Genomic DNA, 17639 nt, shown 5'->3' with positions numbered 1-17639 from the left:
ACATATCACGTTTGCAATGTTGTTACTGGCACGGTGACAGCTCTCCGCTCAGCCTTACCTCTGTGACATGATCTTGAAGGCGTCGGGCAGGTAGCAGTTGATGTTCTCCATCTGGAACGGGTCGGCGTCGCAGATCTTGTCGTCCGTCCGGCCGTAATTGGCGCTCTCGATCATTATGACATCACTTCCTGGACATCGCAGGTCTATCGGATAGCCCTCGCAGGAGAGCTCTCTTCGCACGAGGCCGAATGGCAGAGCAGCCCGGCTGAACCCTATAGGGAGAAGAAAATACAGGACAGAGAGAGAGAGAGAGAGAGAGAGAGAGCATTTTTTATCAGTACAATTGGAAATATAAGGGAGATGTGTGACTGACTGCCTCGTTGAGCAACAATCTGGCAGGATTTGACGATTTCGACTTTGAGCTGAAAATGATGACAGTATAAATAGAAGGCTTGACAACAGCTCGAGCTAAATGTATTTGAAATATGCGTTCCGATGACCTGAATGTAGAGCTGTCCTAGGTTTTTGGAGGATAGATCGATATATCGTGCAGACATTTTACACGTCAGTGCAGGACTGGCGGGCCAATGATGTTAGTTAAGTTTAAACTGGTTCTGAATGCGGATCGATCACTGACTCGTAGAGTCTGGGGCAGCATACAGCCTACATTATGATGCTACTGTCTGAGCCAGTCCTAATAAAATACAAAATGTATTTCACACACACACACACACACACACACACACACACACACACACACACACACACACACACACACACACACACACACACACACACACACACACACACACACACAGACAGACACACCAAAGTCCATCAATGGCACTGTATACCTGACTGTACAACATGAGAGTGGCATTTAATCCATTTCATAGCACTGACAATTGAAGGGAGGCTATTGAAAAGTTCGGCGAGGCTGGAAGAAGAAAAATACGGGAGGGGGAGGGTTCAAGAAAAGAAAATCAATATTGTGGCTTTGTGTTCCAGAAATGTGAACACTGCCAAATAGCAGAGCTTAGGGTCAAAGTGAACTGTTTTGCTACATTTTCTCCAATTCCAACGAGGGACTTTTTTTGTTGTTGTCAGGACAGCTTTCCCAGAGCTACATGTCAAGTCTTTTAGAATAGAGTGGGAGTCGAGCCAACAAATATGCACCTTAATCATAACCAGAGCTGCCCCTCAGTGGAATTTGAATACACCAGAGACGTCGCTCACTTATTCTGTGGCTCCACATCCACCGGTGACAAAACAGGGGCAGCTTGAAATGCTGGGCCTCATCATGACTGCATATCACAGTGGATATCTAATAATAATATTGAATAAACAATGACACCTATAAAACTATAGGATCTTTGAGAGGCCCTTCGAAAACATGCATCATTTTAACCACTACTATAGTTCCGCTCCTTTTTTTTACCCTCTACACCAAATCACTTTGCCGAGAATAGCCGATGTGCGAGCTCACAATGTGTTCATGTTGCGGCGCGTTGTGAGCTTGTAGATAGCCTATTTTCACACTGAACTCCAGAAAATATGGAAGATAGGGTTTATGTGGTACATTTTCGTAACTTTTCACACCTTAATTCTGCATATGGATTTGCACAGTCCACAGTCATAAAAAAACTCTGAACATTATAAAAGACACTTCCCACCCCGCTCACTCACTGTTTGAACTGTTGCCATCAGGCAGACGGTACAGAGTGATCAGGTCCAAGACCAACAGATTCAGTAACAGCTTCTATCCCACAGCGGTAGTTGCACTCAATGCTGCTAAAAAATGATCTGTTGCTGCGACACTTTTTAGTTTCTATTATCTATTATCTATTACCTTCTATTACTATCTATTATCTTAAGTACAATAATAAGGGTTTGTTGTGCGATAACAGCTGAAAATTACATGTTTGTGCATTAGTGCTGCTGGGGTTGTGCAATAACAAGAAGTCATGTGTGTTTTTGTTTTATCTTGTACAGTATGTTGTTTTGTGATATGATGCACTGATTGGTTGGCACTTTTAATTTCGTTGTACACGTTGCAATGACAAATATTGATCTATCTATCTATCTAAGAGAACTTTGTTACCTTGCTGGACGTGTAAGTAATAGTGTTGTGGGCTGCACGTGTTATGTCTTGGTTGATGGGGAGGTCCACAGTGTTTACAGACTCTCTCGTTTCCCCTAATGAGGCACAGTTCACAGACTGCTGGCCTGAACAATAATTAAATGGCCTAATTTGTTTGTGAGATTGGCACCTGAAAAACTGATTTTATATATATATATATATATAATTACCCAGGACCTTTTCTTGTCATGTGTGACATTCTTTATGTGACGTCTGTTTAGTTGCAACCAGTGACTGCATGGCGCTCTGCTGTATCGGGTACCGCCTGCAAAGGCTAAAGTCATTTTACCTTATCGGATACTTCATCAATGAACACCAGCCAATACAATTACCAATGTCTGATTAAATACGATGTTACACTCGGAAGGGAATTAGCATTCTGTATTGTGCCCCCTTGCCGGGAAATGCTACGGTGGTATTTTGCAAAGGAAGATAAATGTCAGTTTGTGTTGCGTTTTCCCCGGCTAGCTAGTGCACCAATTAGGTGCTGCTGCTTATTTGCTCAGCATTAACCAAGACAGACTTGAAGGTAAACAACTGCTGTATCTCTGCAGCACAAGGTAACTGTCCTGGCCTATCTTACGTCTGTGAGGCTTTATTTGTTTGGGAGCACAGATCTGTTTTTTTTTCTCCTCTCTCTCTCTCTCTCTCTATACTTGCTTTTTTGACAACAAACTTTCTCATGTGACTGCCAGGCATGAAAAAGCACACGCTTTCATGTATGATAGGATTCAGCAATACTTCAAAGTTTTTAGTTTTTTCCCCCAGCGCGCGCTCTCTCTCTCTCTCTCTCTCCCCTCTCTCCCTCTCTCCCTCTCTCCCTCTCTCTCGTCAGTAAAAGAAAATCACACACGTGTGAACTGAGTGGTGCAATTCCCCCCCCCCCCCCCTCTCTCTCTCTCTCTCTATCTCTCTCTCTCATTAGAGTCACTACCTCTCTCACTCTCTCTCATTAGAGTCACTACCCCTCTCACTGTTTCTGGCGCCCCCTACTGCTATTTTTAAGTCACATACTCATGCTCACACGGACACACAAACAAGTACGAGACAGACACACACACAGACACACACACAAACACGTACGAGGACATTGCAAGCTGGTTGTAGGAGTGGTTGCACCACTCAAAAAGAAGAAAAAAGATAAATCAGGACGCTTAAGGTGATGCACAATGTATTGGAGGTGTGAGAAGAGATGGCGAGGCAGGAGAAAGAAACACAAGCGCAGAAGAAATGTGAGAAACAGGACCCATGACAAGCAATCTGGCGCTCAAGTCAACGCATTGCAGCATAGCTCCATCAAAAGTCACCCACCGCCCAGTGTAATAAGTAAGCCAACCTATGTAATACATCAATCACTGCCATATTACAATTTTTACACTTGTACAGCAGCTTGAGACGAGTCCCAGTATAATGGAGACATTTGTCTATTGCTTTTCTGTCACAGGCCATTTCACAGAGAGAGAGAAAAAAATAAAAAGTCATCCCTTGAACTCAACTGACGCCTGAAGTACTTTACGGTGAATCAGAGGCCTTTTAAAAGCTTTTTTGGTTTTAATAGTTTCTTTGGTTCTTTCTCTCCAACGTAGAAAAACACTACTCTCAGTCTGCATGATCACAAAGTGATGCACAAATAATGCTTTAGGAATGTCTTTCATCGCAAACAAGAGGCAGACATGTTTTTAAGCAAAGCACATTGTCACGGTAAAGACAAGAAAAAACAAATGTATTCCATGGCAGTGCCACACCACTGTAAAACACCCATAGTTCATACAGTACGGGCTATAAGGGCCAAATGAGTCCAATACCGTTAGATTATATTGTTACATTACCTATCCTCCCTCTTCTTATTAAAGGGACACTTCACCCTTTTTGCAAAAAAATATATGTTAATGACGTTTAGAAGCTTTAGATCACTTTCCTGGGGGTATTTATGTGTGTAATATGTGGTTTTAGTTATTTTAGATTGTAGCAGTGAGCCTGTTGTCTCTGATGTCATGGACACTGGTCTCACTACCTTCCTGGACTACAATTCCCATAATTCTTTGGTGCACTGCTCCTCCTTGCGGATAGGGGGAGAGCTGTCTTACTGAGACAACATGTAGTCCAGGAAGGAAGTGAGCCCAGTGTCCATGACATCAGAGACAACAGGCTCACTGCTACAATCTAAAATATCTAAAACCACATATTACATACATAAAGCCCCCCAGGAAAGTGTTCTAAAGCTTCTAAACGTCATTAACATATATTTTTTTGCAAAAAGGGTGAAGTGTCCCTTTAACTATCCTATACCCACTAAATAACCACAGCACACTTAACCTTTCTACAGCTGACATGACGGGTCAAATATTAATTCCAAAAGACAAACACATTCAGAATAACACAACACATTTTACCAAACGGGGGCAGGCTGATTGCTTTAACAGTCTCCCCCTGTCAGCAGCAGAGATAGGACTGAATGCTAGTATAGCGAGTCTCCCCCCTACAGAGGTCACAACGATTTCATACGGGCCAATTCTGTGGCAGCCATGTATGGCTGAGTGGGATACATTAGCCAGCACTGGCCCACTTTGTGGCTGGAAGTGATCTGGTTCTTTGGACCACGCACAAGGTCTCCCAGCCCAGGTTTGATCTCCCAAAATCTTTTGCGGCCAAACCCACCCAGGCACCGAGTCCCAAGGACGCTGTTAAAACACTTAAATCACCCTGCAAAGCGGCTTTCACAAAACGCCTTCTGGTTTGGTGATTTAGAGAAAAGGATGCAGTCAGTCCGCTTAAGTAGATAAACAGAGGCTGGAGAAACGGAGGAGGAGGGAGGGGGGGGGGGGGGGGGGTATATGCACTACTAGGCAACAAGATAAGAAAAACTCATGCAACTCTTTCCGTTGCGCTGATGATGACAGGCGCTATTATAATGACCATGCATTTTCTGGACAGTCAAACACAAAAAGTGCTGTCCTCTCAGTCAGCACTAATCTATTCACCAGCTGGGCCTAGTGTATACTGTAGTAAACTGTACTACATCATAGAGTCCGAGAAATGTTCGCAAACATTTGTCCAAAAGCCTCTCTCTCTGAATTGATCAGGCCGCAGGCTGAACTACTTTCTGGCCTATGCCTCGATGCAGAGCGGGTGGGGTGGGGATGCAGTGACTGGCCAATCAATACGCGAGCGGGGGGTAGCAGACAGTCCAGCAAAGTGAATCTGATTTGCTGTTGCCATCTCTACAGTTGACCACTTAAACCATATACTTAGTTGATCAGGGCACCACCCAGGGCTCTGTACTAAGTCCGTTCCTTTTTTTTAACCTTAAAACCCATTTAGGCCTGGCCTCAACATTTTTTTTTAAATCTTCTAAATCCTCCAGTTTTCTGAAATAAATATTTTCACGATTTTTCAAAAATAGCAGACCTACAAGCTCATAGCGCGCCACCGAGTGGCGCGCTATGAGCTTGTAGATCTGCTATTTTTCAATAGCTAAATTATAACATAATTTTAAAACACCAAAAGGGGTTCCCGCCCCGCCCCCAAAATGGGTTAATACCAAATTTGTTCACTGCAAATAGCCTAATCTACAAGCTCTAATAACAAGCTCACCATCTACCAGCTCACATCGCCTTGTGAGTTTATAGGTCTGCAATTTTCATGGAATGTTCGCCCCCCCAGAATATAGGGCCGCTAGTGTTCATGTGGTTAAATAATGAGAAATAATGATTACAGTATAGTCTATGGTTAATGCAACAAATGCGATTTAATTAATCTAAACCAAACCAAACCTAAAAATATGGTAATGTAGAAAGATGCCTCAAAATGTAAACCCAGCACGCAACCAGCAGTCAAAAACATACCCTTTCCTTTTGGAATATGGAACAAAGGCAAGCAGCACTAGACATATTTTACATAACGATAACATTCGATTACTAAAATGTCCAATCTAATTAATTTTCTATTGGATTGATTAATTGATTATTCCATCCAGTCATTTTGATCTGTGCAGTTCAAGTCAATTCAAATTAAGGGCTATATTCTCTACACTATTATTCCAATTACCGAGTTTCACAGCAGACGTCTCCAGCTGCAATGACCAAATAGATGTGGTGATTTGCCCGATCCTATACAGCCATTATGAGCGCTCAGTAGAGACGTTCGCTGGTCAAGGAAGGAAGAAGGAACAGATGTATGGAGCTAATTTACAGAGCTCTGAAAAACCATGTTGTACAACGGAGAGCTTCTGTGCAGCTGTGCCCCCTTTTTTTTTTATTAATAAGCCGTATTTCTCTCTTTTTATTCATAAAGGAGGAGGCAGGTCACAGTGACATCCATCACACCTCTGGCACAACAATGCACCGCAATTACACCAGAATAATATGATATTGGCAAATCTAACATAAACAAAATTCAATGCTTATACTGTCTCACTTCACAAAAAATAATGGCATTATTCAAATGAGCCAGGAAACGTAATCATTAATATTTTGGTCATGGAGCCATTAGAATAATAATTCAAGTGACACGCAGCGCATATTATTTACTTTGCATATTTACTCAACGGATTGCAAATATGGTAAAGCACATCGAGGCCTCTACAGTGTGGTTTGTTTGAATGTCGGTCTACTTATTGGCTTTCTGTTTTGTTTTATCTTTCCTTTGTCCTGAAGGGTGCACTGAAAGACTGACACTCAATCTAGGACAGTACTTACATTCTCAACCTTTTCTGAAGGCCCACCCATCTGAACACACATGACAGCCTCTCTGAGGCCCACCCATCTGAACACACACATGCCAGCCCCTCTGAGGCCCACCCATCTGAACATAACATGGCAGCCTCTCTGAGGCCCACCCATCTGAACACACATGGCAGCCCCTATGAGGCCCACCCATCTAAACACACATGACAGCCCCTCTGAGGCCCACCCATTTGAACACACACACACATGGCAGCCTCTCTGAGGCCCACCCATCTGAACATAACATGGCAGCCTCTCTGAGGCCCACCCATCTGAACATAACATGGCAGCCTCTCTGAGGCCCACCCATCTGAACATAACATGGCAGCCTCTCTGAGGCCCACCCATCTGAACATAACATGGCAGCCTCTCTGAGGCCCACCCATCTAAACACACATGACAGCCCCTCTGAGGCCCACCCATTTGAACACACACAGCAGCCCCTCTGAGGCCCACCCATCTGAACACACATGACAGCCCCTCTGAGGCCCACCCATCTGAACATAACATGGCAGCCTCTCTGAGGCCCACCCATTTGAACACACACACATGGCAGCCCCTCTGAGGCCCACCCCATCTGAACACACATGACAGCCCCTCTGAGGCCCACCCATCTGAACACATAACACATGGCAACCGATATCATGTGCATTTTCAGTGCATGTATATTTTGATCAATCAATCGACTGGATTGGATCAATGGAACTAACATAGTATACTGTAAGATATTGCTATGTATTGGTTGGTAATAGTATCACAAAAAAACTCACATTTCTATATTTTTATGAAAGAAAATACCATGACTTTTTATATTATCATTAAAATCTTAAAGGACCACTTCACCACTTTTCAACCTATCTTCATATAATAGGTCCTCACTAATAATCATGAAAAAATGGCACGATTTTTTTCTACTCAGTCTGTGTCTCATAGGAGGGCTGTGGGCAGTTTAGAAACCGTCTTCCAGTGACATCATCATTAGGCAGATTTTTTTTTTAACAATATCTTTTTACAAAAATATTTAGATTGTAATTATCGTGAGAACGATGGCTTCCATTTTCGCATTGCAACTTTTCAGGACTAGAAAGCCTGCAGTTTCTATTAGCTTGTATTCCCCATCGATGATGTCACTGGAAGAACGTTTCTGAACTGCCCACAGCCCTCCTATGAGACACGGACAGAGTAGAAAAAAATTCACCATTTTACCATGATTATTAGTGAGGACCTATTATATGAAGATAGGTTGAAAAGTGGTGAAGTGGTCCTTTAAGTGTTTTGCCAATTATTTGGTGGCCCACTTGGCAATATCCTCCCGGCCCACCAATGGGGCCCCGGGCGCCAGGTTGGGAACCACTGATGTGATAACAGGAGAATGCAGACAGCTCATTAGAGTCACTAAGAGCACTTGTTGCTGTATTGTGTTTCAGAGACATTCCCCCCCCCCCCCCCCCCTCTTTCTACCTCTGAGCTTTGTGCCGCAACTGCTTGGCAACAAAATGGACAAACAGGTTTTGAGACACGCCGCAAACACACACACACACACGCGCACACGCACACACACACACACACACACACACACACACACACACACACGTGAGCAAAAACCTTGGACACACATGACCTTCACTGACAATTTTCCCTGGAATTAATTCGAGAAAGAAGAAAAAAAAACATGCACGTGCGCACATCATGCTGCTGATGCAAACCTAACACATCCCCTCTCTCTTCTCGTAACTGCTAGCACATTCCAGACAGCCTCTCAAGCCGCTGTGATCCTCCCCTTACTGCGTCTCCATGCGACGAAGACGGCGACGTGTACCGACAAATCACAAACACAGGGCGAAATACTACTACCGCTGAGAAGACGAGGGACGCCTATCAAAGGAGGGGAGGGGGGGGGGGTCTAAAAAGATGCACCCGTCACACTAATTAGATGACGGTTCAAGAGAGGATCAAGGGATGGTCAATAACATATTATTTGTGAATTTGCTCAATCTGGTGGCCATGGCAACCCGGGCGCACCGCAGCAGTAGCAGCCGCGCGGCTGCAGTAGCACTAGCATAATTGGTCAGATCCCTATCATGGCCTTGTTGTTGACGCTCAGCCTTATCAGGCATTCTGGTCAGTCCACTAGTCCACTACCCCCCCCCCCCCCCCCCACAGCACTCCACCGCCACAGTGGCTTTTCAATTCCCTCTCCTCTGGTCATGGATGAACCCACGGTAGTGATCAGGCGCCTACTGTATGTCACGGACGGCACAATGGCGAGCATTCAGCGGGGGGGGGGGGGGGGGGGGGGCCCTACTCCGACTGTAATTAACCCGTTTTGACCTGAGATCGGATTCTAAAAATGTCTTCTACATCCCGACAGTGGTTCTTAAATGTTTCAAAAATAGCAGACCTACAAGCTCATAGCGCGCCACTCGGTGGCATACTATGAGCTTGTAGATCTGCTATTTTTCAATAGCTAAAGCATAGCATAATGCTAACACCAAAAGGGGTTCCCGCCCAAATTGGGTTAAAGGACAACTTTAGTTTTTTTTCAACCAAGGTTCATGTTTTAGGTTGTTATTAGAGAAAGTAAAAGATGAGTGTTAATTTCTTTTCATTTGCTGCTTTCTTTCGTTTTAGGGATTTTAGCTCTTTTTGACAGGGGGACGGGGGCATTCGAGCATGGGGCTAAATATGTATTTTTTTTACAAAGTCTTATGGTGATTTATCTTTGTATTATTTACTATAGTCCTAATAAACCCCAGGAAATTACATCTGGCCACAGAAGATCACAGGATCTACTGAATGTGAAGGTAGCCTACTGGGGGAAGGCTTATACTGTGTGTATAGGCTCAATATGTCAGTTTGTCACATTCAGTAGATCCTGTGATCTTTTGTGGTCAGATGTAAATTCTTGGGGTCTAGTAGGACTATAGTAAATAATACAAAAATAAATCGCCATAACATTTTGTAAAGAAATACATAATTATTTAGCCCCATGCTCGAATGCCCCCGCCCCCCCCTGTCAAAAACAGCTAAAATCCCCAAAACAAAATAAAGCAGCAAATGAAAGAAAATTAACACTCACCTTTTACTTTCTCTAATAACAACCTAAAACATGAACCTTAGTTGAAAAAAAACTAAAGTTGTCCTTTAACTTGTAAGCCCTAGTAAAAAACACTAGTGACTATATTTATATATATATACAGCATATACAACATTTGTGGTCCGACAGAATGGAAATTAGAATGCAGCCAACAGGGTTCAAGGTGGTGTGTAGGGGGGGGGGGCTGCTGTACTCGCTGCTCTTGATTTTAGCATCAGTCAACCTTAACCACGCCGATGATTGTATGCGGTTGTTGTTATGGCCAAAAATGCTGCTAATTGATCCTGATTGGTACGAGACACCTGTTTCTGTGCGTTATACAAGACTTCATCATTGCACCAATGGAGCGCCCTCCGTTTAAAGCTTCCCATGGTGGCATTTAGCGTTATGTTTAACCTTTCATATGACATTGAGCCAATCCGCCCGGCTTAGGCACAGAGACACCGTTAATACATAAAGGGGGGGGGGGGGGGGGGGGGGGGGGGGACCTATTCGGTACGGTCTCTCTGGTGCTATAATGTTTTAATTCATTTTTCCCTCCGTCGAGCCAAATCAATTGGAAAGTGACCATCTGCCACAATATGAGTGTCACTGAAGCGGAGGTAATGAACAAAATGTCTTCCTATTTCACACAAATGGGGAGCTATTAGGATCTCCTTCAGCCATGTAAGAAGCCCCTTTGACTTCACAATCCTGTAACATAACCATCACGAAAACATACATGGAACATAACTAAGGTCACCGCATGCAGGATCTGTGTTAACGGGTCAATATGGAATGTGGGGCGACAGAGACCAGATCTCAGTCAGTCTCTGTCGATAGCTAAAATTCTGACAAGAAAACCGCAGTAATAAGTGAAGACACTGATGCCTCGGCCATAGCTTAATGGTCCAGGCACCTTGGCTGGTGATCCAGTCTGACAGTGTGCCGCGGGTTCGACTCCCGATCCCGACGGCCTTTATACTGCATGTCACCCCACCCATCTCTCTCCCCATTTCCTGTCAGCCTATACTGTCTGTCCCTCCATAAAAATAAATATATAAAATAAAGGCGAAAGCCACAAAAAGAACATTAACCCATTCTGACCGGGCACCCATTTTGGTGTCAGCATCATGTTATGCTTTAGCTATTGAAAAATAGCAGATCTACAAGCTCATATCGCGCCACCGAGTGGCGCGATACGAGCTTGTAGGTCTGCTATTTTTTATAAATCGAAGACACTTTTAGAATCTGATCTCAGGTCAGAATGGGTTAATAATGAAACTGTCAGGATGTAATAGACATTTCTAGAATCTGATCTCAGGTCAGAATGGGTAAAAAAAAAAAGACACTGATAATGCAAAATATTCCGCATTTTTCCCCCCTCCCCGTACAGTAAATAGTTTTCATATTGAAAAAAGGACCCTGTGTGTAACTTGAGAACCCCGGTGGAGCTGGTGGAGGAAGACTTGGGGCCCACAGCATGAGAGGCGTATCAAAAGGCCCATTCAGCCACTCACACCACGGCCATTGTCCGCCCGACGACAAAAGAGCCTGCCGGATTATTTTGATGTGAAACCAGATAATTTTTTCTGTGGAGGGCCAATGAGGAGGTGTGACGACGGGGACCGTCCTGATGGAGGGCCAATGAGGAGGTGTGACGGACGGGGACCGTCCTGAGGGCCAATGAGGAGGTGTGACGGACGGGGACCGTCCTGATGCTTGTCGTCTACTGTTAGCACGGCCCTTTGATTCTCCCCATTGTCCCCGACGTGGACCAGCCCAGCTGCTTGTAAATGAGCTATAGCGTCTTCTTGCCTCGACGACACGCTGTTGTTTCCTCAGTCCTTTTTCCCCGGGACAAGGTGGCTTGCTGGGTGGATTTTGGGGGTTAAAAGGAGAGTGTGGCCCCTGGCATTAGCCCCAGAGCCACGGGAAGGCACAGTGTGAATCCCCACGGCTCCGCCACCACAGCCACCACCACCCCCCTACTCCCCCCGGACCTTCGCCTCCTCCGCGATGCATAAGCAACGGAAGTCCACGGAGCAAAAGAAACCTTTAAGTCAAGTCTCTTCCCACAGTGCTGATTCCATAATCCACAGATATCCTTTACAACAGCATGTATTCTTAAGAAGTCAGGTCCACACAGGGAAAGGAACAGAGGGAAAATGGTGCATATTTTTCTGAGCTGAATGAGCCCGTGGAACAGCGGGACACGAGGTAGACTGCTGACTCTGTGTAACCATTGTGTAAAAAGAATTATACTACTGGCATGACCGATATTACATCCTTTTGAATTCTCCCAACGTTGAGTTTACCTCACGACAACAACGTCTGTTTTTCCCTCTCGCTGTGTTGAAATTTGAAAGGAGAGGTTGTTTTGGCAAACATTGAGACTTACTCATGGCACTTACATAGAGGTTTTTCTACTCTGTAATTTTGCCTATAACATCTGTGGCATATTAAATGGTTTTAAAACAGATGTTAAAGCTATGACTGGCATGGCACAGGAAACACTGACACATTAACATCTGAACTCATGTCTTTATCACAAATAATGTGACGAAAGAATATGTTTTCCTCACGATCTTCTCATCCTGTCACCATTACACATATAAGTTGCCGATTAATTGTCACACAAAAAATTGCGATTAATGATTTAATTGTGAACTTATAAATACAAATTTAATTTCCGGTGGCCTTTTAGATTTCGTAATTAGAAATATAAAGAAATTACTGACATATTCAATAATGTTATACTAAAAAAAAAACTAGAATAGCAGAAATAGCTCTATATCTACAGGCTTAAAACGCACCACAAAATGGCGCGGTGTATATTTGTATGAGCATTCTATATTATATTAAAAAAAAATATTGTTTGAGCAATTTTCAACATGCAAACGATTAGGACGATTACGGAAAATAATTGCGATTATCTCAAATAATGATAATATTTGTTCTCTCTTCCTCAGTGCCCATACCCTATAGGTGGGGGTGGCGAAAGGGCCTTTCTGTTCGTCTCATCCTGAATCCCGATGGAGGGGAAACGAACTGGTTGGAATAACGTGTTCCTTCCACACATTAAGTCCTAAAGGGGAAACTCCCCCCCTGGCAGGTAATAAGTAGCAGCCTGCTCACTACTTAAGTTAAATGTTCTAAAAATAAAAAAGAGCATTAATCAAATTTAAAGAATTTAAATTTGATTAGAACATTTTGGACTTTTTGACAAAACATTGGTAATTGGTGGAACACTGCTCCAACGTCAGGTACCAACCAGGCTGAATCTACCCAGACATGGAGAGGGAGAGAGAGACATAGCAATAGATAGGGGAGAGAAAGAGAAAGAAAGAGAGAGAGAGAGAGGAGAGCACACAAGAGAGAGAGAGATAAAGACATGAGAGAGAGAGAGAGCAGAGAGCAGCACAAGGAGGAACCCAGCCTCATTTGTATTCTCAACCATCCAATACGCTCCGGTTCATTTACATCTCTGCTCCCTCCATAGCAACAGTGGGGGGGCTATCACTATCAGGAGCATCTTTGATATAGGTACATGACCAGGGTTGGGAAGTAACGGATTACATGTAATCCGTTACTGTAATCAGAGTAAAAAAAAAACGTAACTGTAACGTCTTAGAGTACATTTTAAAATGTGTAATCTGGATTACAGTAACGGGGGTGTTGTAACGGGGGTTACATGAGGATTACATTCTCCCCTTCCCCTCATTAATTTTACAAACAAGTTATAAATTATTATAACAACAAACGGAATGGATTGGAGTTGAGCGCAGCGCGCACATCTCTGACTCTGTGTAAAATCCTCACAGTGGAGGCTGCTGCTGGCGGTGTTGCCAATTTGCGAGAGAAATAAGCAACCAGGTCTATGAAAACAAGCCCAAAAGAAGCGACTATAAAAGGCCACACGAGCACTTCAAAGCTATATATATCGTCCATTAAACAATGTGCATATTTATATATGTTGGCTATTTGAAAATAGACGATCTACAAGCTCACAACCGTTCTACCATTATTTACAAGCAACTTCAGAAAAATAAGCCCAATGTGGCTTATAATAATCAGACCAGGCAACACTGCAGAGATACTAGATAGGAGAGCATATGATATATTGGATTAGGGATAAATAATGGGTAGCGCAGTCTTCTCTTTTAGGTCAAATACAATGAGGCTTTTTATTTAAAGAGTAGCCTACGGGGTATAAATATAATTGTATAGGGCTGAGTTATTTGTAGACTATATAAATTAGTCTTTACTGTCTAGTCAATGTTTTAAACTCATGCCATGTCTATCTAAATGAGTGTCAGCCAGGAATGTCAAAAATAGTTTTTATTTGCCACTTTGACCACACATGGATGAAGTTGTTGGTTGTCAAAGTTGTTGGTTGTCAAAGTTGTTGGTTGTTGTCAATCAAACAATCAAAATGGTTCTGTAGGTCAAGATGCATTTTTCTTATGATCTGTTATAAGTTGACACAATGACTCTACAGTAATGTAACTGTTCAGAGAGGTCAAATTCTTAACAATTAAATGACCTTAACCATATTTCAGTTGTCCTTATCTTAATTTCATAGGCTCAACATTCTTGTCTATCAATGGTAAAACTTGTATTATCTAATTAAATTGAGTTTTACTTAAAAGTAATCGAAAAGTAACTGAAAGTAACTTGTAGTTACTTTTTAAATGGAGTAATCAGGATTACGTTACTGACATTTTTTAGCAAGTAACTTGTAACTGTAGGGGATTCCTTTTTAAAAGTAACCCTCCCAACCCTGTACATGACTCTGAAACAGATCACGTCATTTATCTCTCAACCATAAAAAAAAGCGCCCCCTGTTGTTTTCCCCTTTGATACTCCGGTGGGACTTGGTTTCAACGGTAATGTTTACAGTCAGGGACTTTAGATTTTCACCCCCACCTATAGTAACCCCTCCCTCTGTTCTCTGACTTGACTTGCACTAGTAGGCCGACACACACAAAGGCCACATGGGGACGACGGCGAGCGCATTGCTCCTGTCTTTGCACATTATTTGCATACCGTTGGCTGACAAAGTCATCCAAGTATAGCACGGAATTCGTTAGTTTTACCTTGTGTGGTCAGCTTAACCCATTCTGACCGGGCACCCATTTTGGTGTCGGCATCATGTCGTGCTTTAGCTATTGAAAAATAGCAGATCTACAAGCTCATATCGCGCCACCGAGTGAAAAAAATCGAAGAACGACTGACATTTTTTAGAATCTGATCTCAGGTCAGAATGGGTTAAACAAAAAGAAAAAAAATCTATCTACAAATACCAGGAATCTCCTGTCCTGTCTGTCTGTCTGTATGATGTGTGTGTCCTTCACATATTTCAAGAATCACTCATCCGATCGACTTCACACTAGGTAGGTGTCCTGCTGAAGACCCGCGGGAACACAGTGTCCACCGGATGAGCAGTTCTCTAGAAGCGGCCCAGTCCGGAAGGGCACGCGTATCTCACCAGTTGTTCATCCCCCATCTACACTGTAAATCCCTGGAACATGTGACGCGTTTAAACCTAAACACCATGTGTGTAATAATAAAATGCCAAATGTTTATTAATGGTCATAAAATACAGTAGAACACGAGTTCACTCAAACACCTCACGAGAACACCTAGTGTTAAAATTCTAAACACCTATATGACTGACTTTGATTGTAAAAATGTTTGTGTTTAAAAAGTGTTACAGGCGATTAAACATGTTCTTCTGTTTATAATCTAAACACTGTGACACGTTTAAAAAGTGCTACAAAAAACTGTTTATAACCTAAACGCTTGGGTTTAGTGTGTACTGTACTTCACACTTTACCGTGCCGGCTGTATTGCTGCTGTGGACCCGTGGAATTGAGTATGAAGTCCATATATAGGATGAGCACTAGTTCTCCAGAACTGGCCCGCTTGTCGGAAACGGGCTTGTGTTCTGGACCACCAGCGGCCACACCCTGAATGGGCACTGCATGCACCATAGATACATAAAAAGGGTAAAACAATGCCGTATGTGCAGAATGCACATACGGCATGTTTGAGTGTATCTTTTTTTTCTCTCTCTTTCTTTATGATGGATTCGATACAGGAGAGAATCAAGCACCGACCAAACTACACACGGCACCACTGGGAAAACATGTGCCATTATCGGATGTCATGTACACTTGTATGTAAATCAACCTTTAGGCCTAATTAACCCATTCTGACCCGAGATCAGATTCATACGAGGTTTTCCACTGGACACACACACTGGTCTGATTAACCCATTCTGACCTGAGATCAGATTCTAAAAAATGTCAGTCGTTCTTCGATTTTTTTCAAAAATAGCAGACCTACAAGCTCGTATCGCGCCACTCGGTGGCGCGATATGAGCTTGTAGATCTGCTATTTTTAAATAGCTAAAGCATGACATGATGCTAAACACCAAAATGGGTTCCCGTACAGAATTGGTTAAGCTCTATGGGGCTCATCAAGGACATAATTCCCCCTTTTTTTATAATGCATTATTGACTTCACATCATCTGCACATGTCGGCTGACTGCACTCACACACTGAGCACACAATGTCATCTTGCCCCGTCTAATATCGGATAGCCCTGGGGCCAGGCAGGAGGAGTTGGGGGGGGGACTTTTTCAGGTCACAAAAATAGCAAGGACATCTACATGTAATGTAATGACTATGATGACCATCACACAGTAAAAGTCTGAGCTCTTTTTTTTGACCCTAGAGAAATGCATACTGGTTGAGTCTGATCTAGTATACACCAAATTATGGAGAGTGACAGACACAGGCTGCAGGCGAGTTGCAAACTGAATTCATTCATTTGATTTCTTAAAAAAGCTAAAAAGAAAAATCTATATATACATACTACACAGGTTGGTGTGGTGAATTTCTCCTTTGGCTAAATGTTGCTCTACTTACGAGTTTTGCTTTTTTAACTGTAAACTTTTTTATTTTCGCTGCGAGCTGCGATTGGTTTATGTGAGGAGACACTCCGAGACACACATACAGACAAACTCTGTTACGTTAAAGGGACACTTCACCCTTTTTGCAAAAAAATATATGTTAATGACGTTTAGAAGCTTTAGATCACTTTCCTGGGGGTATTTATGTGTGTAATATGTGGTTTTAGTTATTTTAGATTGTAGCAGTGAGCCTTCCTGGACTACAATTCCCATAATTATTTGGTGCACTGCTCCTCCTTGCGGATAGGGGGAGAGCTGTCTTACTGAGACAACATGTAGTCCAGGAAGGAAGTGAGCCCAGTGTCCATGACATCAGAGACAACAGGCTCACTGCTACAATCTAAAATATCTAAAACCACATATTACATACATAAAGCCCCCCAGGAAAGTGTTCTAAAGCTTCTAAACGTCATTAACATATATTTTTTTGCAAAAAGGGTGAAGTGTCCCTTTAAGTTTCTGATGATCTTGTGTTGGTTCACTCACTGTGTTTCGTTATGGCTTTCCTGTAGCTCCAGTTAGCTCAGAACATTAGCTGCTGTTGCCACTCGCTCTGCGTAGCGGCATTTCAGGGTATGGGTTTTTATGCCGTTCAGACTCCCATTGGCTTAGGAGGCAGCCAATCATGACTAAGTCACTAGTAAGGTTGCTAAGAGGAAGGCAATCATGACTAGGTTGTGTGTTTAGAGTCGTCTTTACGGAGTTTAGTAGTGGTGCTT

At 43.1% G+C, this 17639-nt stretch overlaps 1 protein-coding gene across 1 annotated transcript in view; it reads right to left on the bottom strand.

The window, feature by feature from the left end:
• Positions 1-17639, bottom strand: part of adgrl2a (adhesion G protein-coupled receptor L2a) — a 113105-nt gene that overhangs the window by 72070 nt on the left and 23396 nt on the right. The window contains 1 exon segment of the mRNA XM_083768050.1: positions 59-272. Within this exon segment, the coding sequence (XP_083624176.1) occupies positions 59-272 (214 nt within the window).

The sequence above is a fragment of the Protomyctophum parallelum genome (genome assembly GCF_964188405.1).
Source record: "Protomyctophum parallelum genome assembly, chromosome: 6".
NCBI classification, from domain to species: domain Eukaryota; kingdom Metazoa; phylum Chordata; class Actinopteri; order Myctophiformes; family Myctophidae; genus Protomyctophum; species Protomyctophum parallelum.
The sequence above is the reverse complement of the archived record's forward strand: the minus strand, read 5'-3'. Positions and strand labels throughout refer to the sequence as shown.